General features: G+C 42.8%; 2 protein-coding genes and 1 long non-coding RNA gene across 10 annotated transcripts in view; 1 reads left to right on the forward strand and 2 right to left on the reverse strand.

Annotated features, from left to right (window-relative positions):
* Window positions 1-15,989, reverse strand: part of sv2a (synaptic vesicle glycoprotein 2A) — a 215,272-nt gene that overhangs the window by 11,712 nt on the left and 187,571 nt on the right. The gene's annotated exons all lie outside the window — the stretch shown is intronic.
* The window catches only part of LOC306823420, a 42,528-nt gene that overhangs the window by 8,213 nt on the left and 18,326 nt on the right, over window positions 1-15,989 (forward strand). For 7 of the 8 annotated variants that reach the window (XR_013778994.1, XR_013778995.1, XR_013778996.1 and 4 more), the window contains 2 exons: window positions 9,127-9,192; window positions 10,010-10,129. The exons of the other annotated variant lie outside the window; for it this stretch is intronic. This is a non-coding gene — a long non-coding RNA (uncharacterized lncRNA). The remainder of the gene's footprint in view (window positions 1-9,126; window positions 9,193-10,009; window positions 10,130-15,989) is intronic. 8 annotated transcript variants of the gene reach the window in all.
* LOC306823419 (protein rapunzel-like) lies at window positions 1,640-10,460 on the reverse strand. Its single transcript, XM_079342925.1, has 3 exons — window positions 10,408-10,460; window positions 3,444-3,507; window positions 1,640-2,338 (listed from the first exon to the last, which is right to left on the reverse strand). The coding sequence occupies exon 3, from the start codon at window positions 2,331-2,333 to the stop codon at window positions 1,650-1,652; it is 684 nt and encodes a 227-aa protein (XP_079199051.1). The 5' UTR covers window positions 2,334-2,338; window positions 3,444-3,507; window positions 10,408-10,460; the 3' UTR covers window positions 1,640-1,649.

Consider the following 15,989-nt stretch of genomic DNA (forward strand, 5'->3'; position numbering starts at 1 on the left):
ACTTCACCTCGGGTACATTCTTCCCTTCTTTTGAACCCTTGCATTGATTTTTGATCACCCACGCGCAGGTTCTGTTGCAGATCTGTTTGGTAAATGATTTGAAGATTTAGAGGAGGAGACGTAGATATAACAGATGTGAGGCATTAGTCCTGCGGGCCCCCCTGGGGAGTTCAGAGAAAACAGGTGTACGGATGAGAGAAAGTGAAGCATCAACGCCCTCTCGCGGACACATAAGGAAACTGCATCTTTTAGGTCCCTTCTTAGAGCCTCACTGCCGTTTACCACGCGACAGGTGACATTTCAGACCAATAAAAGTCTGAGTGACTAAAAATGATGGAGTGATCAAACTTTTCTAAGGAGAAAAAAAACTTTGCTGCAGAACATTTTATTCACCCAATATAACAAAATAGTGTTATATAGCACATGCAGGAAGCACAAGATAAATCCAAATGAGTCATACTTGTGTGTTTGTGTTGTTGCTAAAATAAATAATTCTTTTTTTAGTTTAAATTGCCAGTCTCAAATAAAAGGCTATGGATGGACAACAATTACTCTCATAAAATATGTAATAGTCAGACATCTCATCTCTAAAACTGTGGAAACACAGCTAAACTGAAATAATAATAATAATAATAATAATAATAATAATAATAATAATAATATTATTCGGCACATTCAGGGACTGTTGGTCAGAGGACGAGATCTGCTAAAACCTAAGAAAATGACCTGAAGTAGTTTTTATTCACTCTAAACGGCCAAACAGTAAAGAAGAAAGCCATAAATAGTTTTACTCTCGTATATTACAAACACACTTGGTGCACCTCGTGAACTTCCTTAAGGCACCAGGACACGTGGAACAGAAAAAAGAGCGACAGAATAGAAAGTGAAGAGCTGACGGTTCGACGCTGCAAACACAACATACCTTCAAAGTGTGGAAAACAAACACTCAACAGAGATGAAAAGAACAACAGAGAAAGATATTTAGTGTCATTCTTTGGTGAGGAGCTTCAGCAGATGTAGCGTCACAAATATTCAGATTTGAAATCCTCTTTTTGTGTTTATTGTTGACATGTTATTTAATTTGGATATTATTTTCCACTCGGGACACTGAGGTTTGTTTACATATAAGCATAGGTGACAGGAAGGGGGAGGCACAGGTAGGCGGAGCACAAACAGTTCTCACCAGACCGGCATTCATGTTAGGACCAGCACTCAGAAAAAACACTGGAACTAGTATGTTTTGTTCTGATCTTTTATTCATCAAATCATTACAACATACCATCAACTCAACAAAAATAACGACTGGATTATCATTGATTGCATCTGCGTAAAACTTCACCCCTATCTGTGTGTTATTGGCAATCATTGGAAATGAGGAACAAGGATTGGTTTTCGTGGTGTTCTATTGAGTTACATATTTTGTGCAAAGAAATGGTGTGGATTATGATAGCTCCCCCTAGTGGATCAACATTAAAATGATAAAATGAGACATGCTGTCGCCCATCGAGCAGCGGAGTCGATGCTTACAAAGTGCTAATAGGGAGAGAAAAGCAAAAAGGAGGAAGGCGTAGGAGATGCAGAGGGAATGTGGACATTTGAGTCCTGAAAAGAAAGCATCGCAGAATTTTTTTTCTTCTCATGCTTCCTCTTTAATGGCACTTCTGCAGAGCCTCCTGCATCTTCTCCTGCACCTTCTCCATCTTCTTGACCCACTCCTCTCTCCGAGCCTCCTCGTCATCTCCGAAGATGGCGGTGTAGCCCATGAGGGCGATGAGGCCGATGCAGAACAGGTGGTTGAGGCGTGTGCATAGTTGCTCCATGGTTTGGCGGTCGTTCTGCGAGTACGTCAGGTACACCTCCAGGATGGGCCCTGGGCCCTTGAAGGCCTTCCCTTCGCCCACCACGCCGTCGTACAGCGTGTTCAGGCTCTGGTCCCCCTTGTCGTTGGCGTAACTCTCCATGAAGTCTTCCTTCTTGCGCTCGCGGTGTTCCGGCTGCGCATTCACTATCGCCATGAACATCCTGAACTGGTTCTTCAGGATCGCCTCCTCTTTGCAGTACTTTTTGTCCACGGACGTCTTCTTGAACTCATCCAGAAATTCGCGGTTCTTCTCGGACAGCTGCTCTAGCCCGCGGTTCACTGAGTCATACTCCCGTTTCAGGGTTTGTGTGTCGTCATCGTCAATGTGGTGCAGAACCACGCGGATCAGGGAGCCGGCCACGCCGAAGATGGGGTTAATCCCAGCGGCAGCGGAGGAGATGGTGGCAACACCATGCAGCACTTTGCACAGGCCCTGCTTCAGCTTGGCCCGGTGGTCGACGATGTCCATCATGAAGTCTGTGAGCGAGATAAGAGGAGAGAAACATCACAGTTTACTGACTGCAAAAAAACACTTAACAAATTCAATGACTGCTAAATCCAAGGATGCCTCAAACTCTACGCTCACAGACTCTCAGACTCTGAAGTGTGTTCATGCTAAGTGTGTGAGTGTTTAATGACGTCCCACTGTGACATCATCAAGTGTGACGGTTCTGAGGAGACACATTCTTCACTTTCTGCATATTTACACGAAACATGAAACAGTCAATATGAATGCACACTAAGGGTTGGCCTTTCTGTTAATCTGTTTCCAAGGCAACATATGATGTCTTCGCAGTGTGTCCCATTACTCATTTTGATCCCTTCTCAAGCCCTCTCAAACTCCAGCTCTGCATGCCGTGAGGCTTTAAGTGGAGATTTCTGCATCTCCCTCTATCCCCGCTCAACCTCGACACAGTTTTGGCAGACGGCTGTCCAACATGATTCTGTTCTGCTCGAGAAGTTAATTTAATGAGTCAAATTTGAATATTAAAACATCAATGTGTTCACACAGTGAGAAGGGTCCGAGTGTTGTTTTTTTTACAACTTTAGTACTTAACTGTTTTTTTTATCATTTCAATTGCTGTCTGCGTGCTGTGTAACTTCTGCAGTGCTCAGTTGAAAAATAGTTGTTTAACCTCAATGAGACTGGAGGTGGAGCTGTGAGGAGCTGAAACAGATCAATTCAGAAAGTAAAATAAAACAGATCTCTTTGGCAGGTATATGGAAGAGGAACGCTTGTTTTAGGGGCTTTTATTTTGTAGCACTGGGAGTATCTTGGGTTTGTAACACCAGGATTGTCATTTATTTAAAGGGGTCAAATAAACTGGTGACGCTTGTTTGTGTATTAGTTGAAATGCATTTTAGAATTTGTTTAATTAACATCTAATTTAAAAGAAGAGAAATGAGAAAGACATATGGATATATATCTAAACTAGCTGCTCCTTTTCCTTTACATTTGTTATTTAGCTTTATTTATTTAAATCTTTAATTAGTAATTAAGTCATCCATTCACTTATTTAAGTTTAAAACCTAACAAGCAGGACGCTGTGAGATGTTGAAGGGATATTTTGTTGCTTTTTACATCAGATTTCTTTTCTTCCTGGTTTGTCACAGTGATAAAGGGTCTCTGGTCCTGATCAGGATTCCTGAAACAAAAGACAAACAGAGCATCAGACACAAGAACGACTTTTTGAGCACATCAAACCTGAACGTTGGGAAGTGATCAGAGTTGTGTTCCTGGCTTGTTGCTGTTTTCCAGCAGTGAAGGAGTTAACAGGCTCTCTCCCTCTTTCAGCACCAGGCCGCTCTGCGTGTGTGTCTATGGGCCGAGCTGATAGCTCCTCAGCAGCAAGACGGCATGTTCAGACGATAGCCGGCGCTAAAGGGTGTTAACTCCAGAAAACTGACGGACCAACAAAGGAAGATATTTGAAGCTAGCTAAGAGGCTGGACTGTTGTGTTTTCAGTCGATTTTTCAGAGCTTAGTCGTGTGAAGGATCACACTGAGATGTTTGTCCACAAACACAAACTAGGACGAGGAAATCCAGCACAGAGCTACATGTGGCTCAAGGACTCCTGTTAAGCGTCCTGATATCTCACAGGACTCCTCAGTCAGTCAGTCACAGCTCAGCAGCATGCGTGCTGGAAGATAACACCAGTGTTGTGTCAACAGCTGGGACCCTGACAACTGATGACCATTACAGCTGTGCAAGTTCAAACAGGCCCTGAAATAAACACACATACACACACACACACACACACACACACACACACACACACACACACACACACACACACACACACACAAATGTCAGAGGCTGTTATTTCTGTTTCTGTTTTGCTCTTTATTGTAACTTGCTGTCTTTACCACCGGGGGGCGGTGATTTAACTTTAATGACAACTACGCTCATGTTATTCTCCATCTGGTTTCAGCACCACCAGTGTGGACTGAAAGCAGTGACACTCACAGGATTTAACCCTTTATCTTCAGGATAACTTTAAATGATGCGTTCAAATGCATGAATTCAGCAACAACAACAAACCCAACATGTTCCTCTCTCTGTACTTCACACACTTCCTCTTCAAATATTTCATAAAATGAAACAAAATCTCACTCAAGTGTTCCTAAAAGTCTTAGTTTTGCAGAGTGTACTCCTGAACCTGTCATGTTTTGGTTTCTGTGTGTCTTCCCACGTGTGTTTGTTTTGTTTTTTTCCCTGTCTGTCACTCCCTCTGTGTTCTCCCTTCACCCCTAATTACTCATTGCTTTCAGGTTAGCTCACAGGTGTGGTCACTTCAATCATCTCATTATTTAAGCCGGCTCCTTCCACACTGCCGGCGCCAGATTATTGTTCTTCCCTCAGTGCTTCGTACTCTCCGTGTCTTTGCCAGTATTTAGTGCTCTGTGATTGCTTGTATTATTCCCTGTCGTGTTTATTGACCCTTCGTGTTTTTCTCCCTCTCGCTAGTTCCCAGTCCTGCCCGTCCTGTACCTCGTGTTCCTCGTCGTCTCGTTCGTCTTCATCTGGCTTCCACACGTGTGCTTTTGGATCACCCTCGAGTCACATTATATTCTTGTACACATTTAGAGTCACCGTATATTTCTTGTTCACATTTTAGAGTCACCTTAGATTTCTTGTACATATACTTAGAGTCACATTATATTGCTTGTACACATTATTGTCACATTAGATTTATGCTACACATTAGTGTCACTCATATTCCTTGTAGTACATTTATTCACCATGTCACTCGTTGTTTAATAAATTGTTATTCATTTATTCTGTCTCTGAGTCGTGCGTTTGGTTCCACTTATTCTGAGTCACAACAGAATAATTTGGCCAAACATGGAACCAGCCGATCCAGAGATAGAAGCTAGCTTGTTGCGTAATGCTATCGCGTCTCAGGGAATATTGCTTGGCCATCACGATCATACTCTCCAGGGTTTATCGGAGTCACTACATGTGATTTCCGCCAGTCTGAATCGGGTTGAAAATCAACTGTTAGTTGCTCAGGCAGCTCCTGTCACTCACACTAATCCTGTCATCTCCGCCCCCAGCTCTGTCCAGCCTCGTGAGCCTTTTGTTCCAGCGCCTGAAAGATTTTGTGGTAAACTTGGAGACTGTAAGTCATCTTTGTTTCAATGTACTCTCGTGTTCGAAACGCAGCCACTAACGTATGCAGTGGACAGATCCGAGATCGCGTATGTCCTGGGGTTACTTTCGGGCAGAGCGAGGACTTGGGGTACAGCGTTTTGGAACAACCCGCTTAACGACAGTGTGCTGTTTAAGGAGTTTTCTGAGGTTATGACGTCCGTGTTTGATCATCCTGTGACGAATAAAGATTCAGGTAACCAGTTACTTAATTTACGTCAGGGTGCCCTCAGTGTAGCTGAATACTCAGTCGAGTTTCAGACACTGGCCATGGATTTGGGGTGGGATGATCAAGCCTTGCAGGGAATTTTCATGAAGGGGCTGGGTGAGACGGTCAAAGACGGGTTGGTTGGGCACAATGAGACTAACACTCTTCAAGATTTGATTACACTGGCCATCCGTATTGACAATCGCGTCCGGGAGAGACAACGGGAGAGAATCAAGGGCTTCTCTTGGTCAGCTAATCAAGGGGAGTTTTCTGGTCAGTCAGTTGTCGATAGGCAACGTGCACCATCTTTTCCCCAGAGTGAAACACCTCGCACCGCAGTTAGTGAGGAGGAACCCATGCATTTGGGTCGGAACCGATTAACTCCTTCTAATTCTAATTTCATTGACTCTGAATTAGTTAAACAGGCAGAGATCTCAAGCCAGCCCACGTCGATACCCCTCAAAGTTGACGCTTTGAACGGTCAACTGATTGCTCGCATTGAGTACGAAACGTCACCTTTATTACTGACACTAGCAGGTAATCACAGAGAAGAGATCACTTTTAACATCATGCCCTCCTTAGTGCTTGGTCTCCCTTGGCTCCAACGTCATAATCCCTTGATTGATTGGTCCATGGGTCGGATCACTGGTTGGAGTAACTTTTGTCACGCTCATTGTCTGACTGCGGCTAACTCTTCATGTGAATTAGCTCCTCGTGCTCACTCTGTGTCGTCCGCGGATCTAGCTGCAGTACCTCCTGTTTACCACAACCTCAGTGAAGTTTTTAGTAAGGAAAGAGCTCTATCCTTACCTCCTCACAGACCATACGATTGCGCTATTGATTTGCTCCCAGGGGCCCCCTTACCTTCTAGTTGTTTATTCAACCTTTCTAATCCTGAGAAGGTGGCCATGGAAAAGTACATCACAGAGTCACTAAATTCTGGGATTATCCGGCCATCTTCCTCGCCACTCGGTGCCGGATTTTTCTTTGTCGACAAGAAAGACAAGTCTTTGCGGCCGTGTATTGACTTTAGGGGGTTGAACAATGTCACAATCAAGAATAAGTATCCTCTACCACTCATCAGTTCGGCGTTTGAACCACTGCATGGAGCTACAGTTTTTACTAAACTCGATTTACGGAATGCCTACCATCTAGTGCGTATTAAAGAGGGGGACGAATGGAAAACGGCGTTCAACACTCATCTTGGTCACTTTGAATATCTGGTGATGCCGTTTGGACTAACCAATGCCCCGGCCATTTTTCAAGCTCTCATCAATGACGTTCTCAGGGATTTTTTGAACCACTCAGTTTTTGTATATTTGGACGACATTCTTATTTTTTCTAAAAACATCGATGAGCACATAATCATGGTCAAAAAGGTACTCCAGAGACTACTTGAAAATAGACTGTTCGTGAAAGCGGAGAAGTGCGTTTTTCATGCTGCTTCAGTCTCATTTCTAGGTTATATTCTAGAGGGTGGACAAGTAAGGACGGACCCTGCGAAAGTGAAAGCAGTGCTGGAATGGGACACTCCTACTTCAAGGAAGCAACTTCAGAGATTCCTGGGTTTCACCAACTTCTACCGCCGGTTCATTAGAAACTGGTGGTCGCACCACTCACAAAACTAACATCCCTCACTGTTCCTTTTGCTTGGTCACCAGCTGCGGAGAAGGCGTTCGTAGATCTCAAGGAGAGATTCTCATCGGCACCTATCCTGGTGCAGCCGGATCCCACTAAGTAGTTCATAGTGGAGGTGGATGTGTCTGACATTGGGGTAGGGGTGGTATTATCTCAAAGGGATACTAGTGACAATAAAGTTCATCCCTGTGCTTTCTATTCCCGAAAACTCTCCAGCTGAAAAGAACTATGACGTCGGCAACAAGGAATTGCTGGCAGTAAAATTGGCGTTGGAGGAATGTCGTCATTGGCTGGAGGGAGCGGAGATGCCGTTTGTGGTCTGGTCAGACCAGTCAGGAGGAGGAGATCGCTGTTCCGTCCGTCCAGAATCACCTGCGACGGATCCGTAGGACCTGGAGGGAGGCTCGTTCTGCGCTCATGAGGACCAAAGAACGGAACCAGAGTTTGGCTGACCGTCGCAGGATTCAGGCACCAGTTTATGTTCCCGGGCAGAAGGTTTGGCTGAACGCTAAAGACATTCCGCTCAGTGTGGAGTCCAAAAAACTGGCCCCCCAGTTCATTGGCCCTTACGAGATCGAAAGGATTATTAACCCCTCTGCAGTTCGTCTCAGACTCCCTTCGGCTCTTAAGATTCACCCTACTTTTCATGTCTCTCAGGTGAAACCGGTTGTCACAAGTGTTCTGAGCCCTCCGGCCGTCGCCCCTCCACCCCCCCGGCTCGTCGACGGCCATCCGGCCTTTACAGTCAACAGGATCATGGATGTTCGCCGCAGAGGAAGGGGGTTCCAGTTCCTGGTCGACTGGGTGGGGTACGGTCCGGAGGAGCGGAGTTGGATTTCTAGAGGGCTTATTTTAGATCATTCCTTGATCCAGGATTTTTATAGACAGTTCCCAGGGAAGCCTGGAGGACCGCCAGGTGGCGGTCATTGAGGGGGGGGGGGGTACTGTCATGTTTTGGTTTCTGTGTGTCTTCCCACGTGTGTTTGTTTTGTTTTTTCCCTGTCTGTCACTCCCTCTGTGTTCTCCCTTCACCCCTAATTACTCATTGCTTTCAGGTTAGCTCACAGGTGTGGTCACTTCAATCATCTCATTATTTAAGCCGGCTCCTTCCACACTGCCGGCGCCAGATTATTGTTCTTCCCTCAGTGCTTCGTACTCTCCGTGTCTTTGCCAGTATTTAGTGCTCTGTGATTGCTTGTATTATTCCCTGTCGTGTTTATTGACCCTTCGTGTTTTTCTCCCTCTCGCTAGTTCCCAGTCCTGCCCGTCCTGTACCTCGTGTTCCTCGTCGTCTCGTTCGTCTTCATCTGGCTTCCACACGCGTGCTTTTGGATCACCCTCGAGTCACATTATATTCTTGTACACATTTAGAGTCACCGTATATTTCTTGTTCACATTTTAGAGTCACCTTAGATTTCTTGTACACATACTTAGAGTCACATTATATTGCTTGTACACATTATTGTCACATTAGATTTATTAGTGTCACTCATATTCCTTGTAGTACATTTATTCACCATGTCACTCGTTGTTTAATAAATTGTTATTCGTTTATTCTGTCTCTGAGTCGTGCGTTTGGTTCCACTTATTCTGAGTCACAATAGAACGTCCCATATTCTCAGAGGCTGTACTCCCTGCATGGATATAAATGTTTTTTTTCCTGCTTCATTCGCATGATCACGTCTGTTACTGCTATGTAGTTTGTTATTTGTAAGATATTAAATGATCAGTACATTATTTTTTATGTTTTCGTCCTTGTTTTCACAGATGTTGCTCTACACCAGATATCCCTCTACGTCCTCCCACAGCAGGGCTCACCAGCAAAAGACCAAGGTAATCAAAGGGTTAATTACATTAAATGACCTCTGAGTCAACAAAACATTACACTTATGTTACACTATTCATATATGAGCTATATACATGATAAAATGAAGGGTTTAGATTAATCTGAAACTGAAAATTAACCCTTTGTGTCGATAAAATCCTCCCTAAATCGCCTCCTGACCTTCATGTAAAACATTAATGAGAGAGCTTGATTTATTTGGAACATTTTTAATCAATCTCAATGTCACTGGTTCTAAATAAATGATTAAACCGGGTTATTTTTTAATCAAAATGTGAATCAAGTGATTTAAAATGACATGAATGACAGGCTTTTAGTAGGAAATATATGCAATGGATCGACCAATCAGTGCCCAGCAGCTGCAGGGCGTTTAAAGACAAGGTTCAAGGTTCAAGATTCAAGGTTCTTTATACAACACATGACACATCAACACTCCCACAGTCACTAAAGTGTCAGCCTGAAGCTTTTTATTTCTGCCTCTCTGTGCATTCACACGCAGACTGTCTGTCAGAAGATATCATTATTCACATTTAATAACAAATAAACGTAAAATTACATTTTAGTCGTGAACAAATCAGCTCTTAAAGTCTAATCAGGAAGTGTCAGGTTACTCTCACCTGTCTGCCTGCAGTGAAGAGCGGCCATCTTGAATGTTTTCTATGATCACAGCAATGCTAATGCTGATGCTAATGCTAATATCCCCTCTATATTCTTTAAAAAAATCTTCTTTAATTATATTATTTAATATTTAAGACTGGTTTGAACAAGTTTCTTCCACTTCTCCATGTTTCCTGGTTGTCTGTACAGATGACAGCCTGTGCCATTTCACTAAGGAAGTGTAAACCCTTGAAGCAAATGTTGCTCAAACATAAACTACATAAATGAAGACAAACATACAACAATGATGAAGAACTTCTCTCTGTGTCTGTGAGTACTAAAAATAAGCTCCACATCCTCTCTCCCACAGCACAGGGCCTGATAACTGCCTTCCTGCCCAGCTATGGCTCCCCCTAGCCGTGCCTCCATGTTTCCTTGTTAATGCAAACCATAATGCCCTGACCCTCCCTTCTCTATCACACCAAATATACACCAAAATACTTCTTAAAAGTTCAATTTTACCATCTAAATGTCAACTATACAGTCTCTATGCGCCCTTTAGCCAACATTGGGCACCATTGGCCACATCAGGAGAGAGGATTTCTTACCTTTTTGACACTGGCTCTGCCTATGCCTTGCTCTTCACAAGTCCCAACCTCGAATGCCCCCTTCTTCTTCTTCCCAGCAATCCCTGCAAAAAGGACACTTCCATGTATGTCCAGTTTGTAGGGGTGTCCAAATTGGTCTTTGCCATTTATTAAGGGCCCAAAGAGCCCCTAGAACCCCAAATTGGCCCTTTTGGACCCAAATATATGTAAACTGTTAAAAAAAATATTAAAATTATTTTTTAAGACCAAAAACTGCAAAGCCCACTCCTCATATACAGCAAGTCCTACCCCCATATTTTAATGTTCTAGTCCTTCTAGCAGGTGTGCAGTTAATACACAAGCAAAATTGTCAGTCAGTGCACAGCTGAACTCTGGGACTCTTTCTGTCGCCTTTGGTGCATTTGCAAAGCCCTGGGACATCTCCAAATGTGCACAGGTGTATCCAAAGGCCCAGGGAGCTCTCCAAAGGCTCAAGGACGAAAAAAGTAGCAGGTTAATCCAGCGTTAAAGGCATTTAAAATAATAATTATGTTCACATTTCACAGATTGCACTTCGGTTAAAAAGCTAAACTAAGAGAATATCGAATTTGAGGTCCATTTAAAAACAACAAAAACAACAAAAAACGTTTCAGATTACATAATTTACATATTAAGCAATACTACAGTTCTGTTTTTGGCAGTGGGCCCATCAGAGAATAAACCTTCATAGAGGCATATAAGGTGGTGAACAAACACATCTGGGATGACCTACACAAACACAACAATGGACATCATGTTCCTCACACCTTCACACCGCCTGGGACGCCCCAAATATATATGAACTCTAAAATCAAATATTAAAATGATTTTTTTAATGACCAAAAACAGCAACGCCCACTCCTCAAATACAACAAGTACCCCCATATTGTAATATTCTAGTCCATCTAAAATATCGAATTTCAGGTCCATTTTAAAGCAGAGTGCAGCGAGGAAAATGTACCAGTAGGTTTCCACTGAATGAAGCCTTAGCTTGACGCTAATTTGTTATTTGCATCCAAAAAATAAACAGACCATGTGATCAATGTTTTCTTGAAGAAAAACAAACAACAACAGATACAGGTTAATCCAAAAACATACAATATATGAGAGAGCATTATCACCTGCTCCTCCTCTTAATTGAGGGCTTGGTTCCAAAATAGTTCACATGTCCTCAGTTTCTTGAAGAAGACAAAGTTATGGTTATCGGACTCCTTGATCTTGGTCTTCACTTTCACCTGACGAACAAGGCATTTCTTGTTGGGCAGGGTTTTCACTATTCTTGCAAGTAACCATGAATTTCTGGGTGAAGTGTTATCCACAATTAACACCATATCACCAACACGGAAGTTCCTTCCAGGACCATCGTTTACGTTCTTGGAGCTGTGTCAAGTATTCCTTGCACCAGCGTTTCCAGAAGACATCTGCAAGATATTGGACTTGTCTCCATCTGCGGTTAGCATGCTGGTCGTCTTTGTTAAAAACACATAGTGGTAGCTCTGGTTTAACCTTCAGTAACAACAGGTGGTTTGGTGTTAAGCCTTTTAAATCATTGAGGTCTGAAGAGGTCTGTGTGATGGGCCTGCTGTTTATGACTGCCTCAGCTTCACACAGCAAAGTAGAGAAACCTTCATCAAGAACCTGTTCTTTCACTGTGATGTTAAAAATCCTTCTTACTGAGCGTATCAGCTACTCCCATCATCCTCCATGGTGAGAACCATACTGAGGATTAAAATGCCATTGGACACCCTTCTGTTGCAAGGTATCTGCAATCTTACTGGTGTTCCATTTGTTGATTGATTTCCTCAACTCACTGTCAGCTGACCGAAAGTTGGTTCCATTGTCCGAGTACATTTCTTTGACTTGTCCTGTAGCTGTCCCCCGGCTGTATAGATGGTCTGGCTCTCAAACTGATGTTTCACAGGTTTTATTGAAGTAGTTCCTTTAAATTCCATTTCTCTTGAAAACACTGTGTAACCACCTTGAAACAAAGATCTTATCAATCAATAAGTTGGAACCTTTATCTCACACGTGTAAGCAGTTTAACCGCATCCTTTACTTTTCAGTTTTTACCTTGCGCAACAAAGAGGAATTTCACCCTAAACCTTAAGAAACACATTTCAAAATAAAATACACAATGAATAAATGGGTCTGTTAAATGTCCTCTTCTTGCAAGGAATCTCCTGATTGCGTTGAGACACGCATCTGTGTCAAGGGAAGATGCGACATCCAGATGTACCGCTCGTGTAGCGAGACATGTAAAGATTTTTTTACTTGCATTCTTCCTCTTTTCACCAAGAATGGGCCAAAGTGGTTTACACCAACTCTTGTGAATGGATGATCGTCAGACAGGACCCTGCATTCTGGTAGATCTGTCATGAGCTTCTTGCCAGTAGTTCCATGTAACCTTTTACAAGGTACACACTTTGACAAGAACTGATTCACTCTGCTTTCACCATTTCTTGTTTCCTTCTTTTCTCTTTGCTCTTAGTTCCTTAAGCAAATCTTTCAACTTAAGAAACCAGGCAACTGATGACCTACAACTCATCTTGGACGAAGTTTAAACATGCAATTAGTCCATCACATCTTCGGGTTGTTGAACCTGAATGACATTTGCTTGAGCCACTCTTCTGACCTCTGTTTCATCAACATCAAGCATTCCAGGGTCTGGAATTCTTAGGCCACTCCTTGTTTACTGAGAAAGAAACTTGACCCTGAAAGCCAGCTTTCATTCTTTAAGAATGCTTCCACAGTCTGTCCTCTTGACACATAATCAGCAGGATTCAAGTTGGTATTGACAAATCTTCACTGAGAGGTCTGAGAGTGTGGCAAGATTGCTTAGATTCTGTTCGAAACTAAAGTCTTGAATCTTGTGCTTTCACTGTTAAAGTACTTTAGCACAGCCATGCTGTCAGTCCAAAAGACTGAATCTTGAAGTTCTAGCTCTTTCTTGAGAAGCTTGTCCAGTTTGACTGGCCACAGTAAGTTCCATTCTTGGGACAGTTAGAGACTTCAAAGGTGCAACCCTTGCCTTAGCCATCACCAGGGTGCATTGAGCTTCTTCAGATGCATTGCAAAGCAGTAGATAACTTGTTGTACTATAGGCATCTTCGCTTGCATTAACAAAGTGATGTAGCTGTGCAAAGACTGGTTTACCCAACTGCCTTTTCCTGGTGCATCTGTCAACTCCAAACTCTTCCAGCTGTTGTAAACTTGAGGTCCACTTTTTTCCAGATTTTCACAACTTGCTCTGGCAGTCCTTCATCCTCCAAACTGTATTTCTGCCTGCAGAGATCTTGGAGAATTCTTTTAGCGGGCAGCGTCACCGGAGCTAGAAAGCCCAGAGGGTCAAAGATAGAACTGACAAGAGAGAGCAGGCCTCTTCTTGTGTGTGTCAATCTTTGAGATTGCTCTTGAATTTGAACTGATCAGATTCAGCAAACCACTGGATTCCCAGTGCTCTCTCCATCAGCAAATTACAATCATCCAAGTCCAGGTCTTTAAATCCATGAGCTCTTTCCTCATCAGGAATCGAGTTCAACAACTTCTGACTTCTGCTTGACCCTTTTGTGAGACGGAATCCACCATTAGTCAACATGCTTCTCTCCTCAGTGCAAAGCTTGATTGCTGTGTCTTCATCAGTAGTTGACTCAAGACAGTCGTCAACGTAAATGTTTTTCCAAATTCCTCTTCAAAATCTTTTGCACATTGCTGTAGTGCAAAAGATGCAACACTTGATGAAGATGTTGTACCAAAGATGTGGACTAACATCTTGTGTTCAACAAGTTCCTGATTGTAGTTCACTTCAGGCCCCAGAGAAACCTGAATAGATCTGTGTCTTCATCGCTGACCCTTGCATGGTGGAACATATAATACCATGTACGTCCATCACTGTCAAGCTTCACTGCATAGCCTTTTTTGATGATGTCATCCATGAAAGCAACATTCTCTCCGTAAAACTTGACATCTCTGGAGAATCTTTTCTGTAAGTTCAACACACGTTGCTCAGCAACAGTTGGGTTGTTTGGCATTTACAATGATTGGTTCCTCACTGGAAGACAAATAGTGTAATGACCATCCAATATTTGAGACACCATGTTGATAAAATGGTGGTCGTCTTTGGACATCTCCATGTCTTCATTTTGTCCAGCATCAGGAAAGTCCAGCTTGAACTGCAGTTGCCAGAGCTCCTCTAGCCTGGTCACCGAGATTTGATTTGCAGTCACTTTTGTTAGTTTGTTTGAGTCCATTTCACTTTCACCTTTCAGAAGGCTATTCACTGTCCAGCCTAATATTGTTCTTACAGCGTACGGTCTATCATCCACGCTGTTGACCACTTGCTGTTGCTCCATCACCTTGGTAACATTTGCTCCAATGAGTAATCTCTACCTCTATAGTCGGAAGTTTCACCTCCTTTAGGTGAGACCAGCTGATAATATCCTCTTGGATATTATCTTTTTTACTGGGATGTTCTCTTGTGCAAATACCTCTGGAAGTTCGATAAACTGCATGCCTTCAAGGCTGCTGATTTCTAGTCCAGTCACAATGTACATGTTTACTACAGATTAATTTCCCATTGTTCGCAATGAGATGCTTGTATTGCGTCCATGCATGTTAAGCTGACTAATCAGTGACTCTGTAGCAAAAGTAGCAGAGCTACCAGGATCCAGAAATGCGTACGTAGTCACTGTCCTGGTTCCCTGTTGTGCCTTGACACACACTGGAATGATTGACCGAACACAATCATCCTTACCGGCCCCAGTGGCGCTAAATGTTTCAGTGGTTTGTACAAGAGCACTTTCGATAGATTGTTGTTCACAACTTTCTAAATGGCCTTCAAATAACAACACACTCATGATAACAGTGATGAGACGTGGCTGTGCACTCGACCTGGTAGTGTATCTCACTATAGTAATAGTTTATTTTTTTGCCCACTACATCAACCCAAACATGGACTTTGACTTGGTTTTTTGGTGCAAAATCGTTAGCATATTCCGAATAGTGAAAGCATATAAGACCAGCTGTGCAGGTATGTGTGTATATGATTTACAGAACAAAGAAAAACATACATTTCCATACAATTGTGCTGTGTAAACAGAAACTTTGTACAGAAATGTTAGATTGGGTCTCAGTGATCTCAGGAGTAGACTCTTGATCAGATAATACTGACGACACAGCATTGTTACAAAATGTAACTTGAACTTGTTCTGAGGTGTATCTCCACATTATTTTTTTGTCAGCGTAAAGAGAAAATGAGAAAACGTCCAACTTCTTTTACTCACGTTTATTTGTAGTGGTACATGTACAACAAGGCGTCATGGATCAGAACAAAAAAAGGCAAACACATTCACACTGAACATTTCAACAGAAAGCCTTTACGAGGTTTAATAGTCCTCCATATTGACAGCATTTATAGATTGTGTACACAGCCTTATAATGAACGTGATGTAGCAATAAGAGAAGAACTTTGAAAGAGTTCAGGGCCGAGTCAGCTGCTGAAAAGATGAGAGGAAAGTAGGCGGGGCCTGTGTGGGATCAGACGAACTGACAGATAGAAAGCCATCGAT

The sequence above is a fragment of the Symphodus melops genome, assembly GCF_947650265.1.
Source record: "Symphodus melops genome assembly, chromosome: 5".
In the NCBI taxonomy this organism is placed as follows: domain Eukaryota; kingdom Metazoa; phylum Chordata; class Actinopteri; order Labriformes; family Labridae; genus Symphodus; species Symphodus melops.

Excerpts from the sequence above, each read along its gene's own strand:
- LOC306823419 (XM_079342925.1), bottom strand. The coding sequence starts at position 2,333 with ATGATGGACATCGTCGACCACCGGGCCAAGCTGAAGCAGGGCCTGTGC.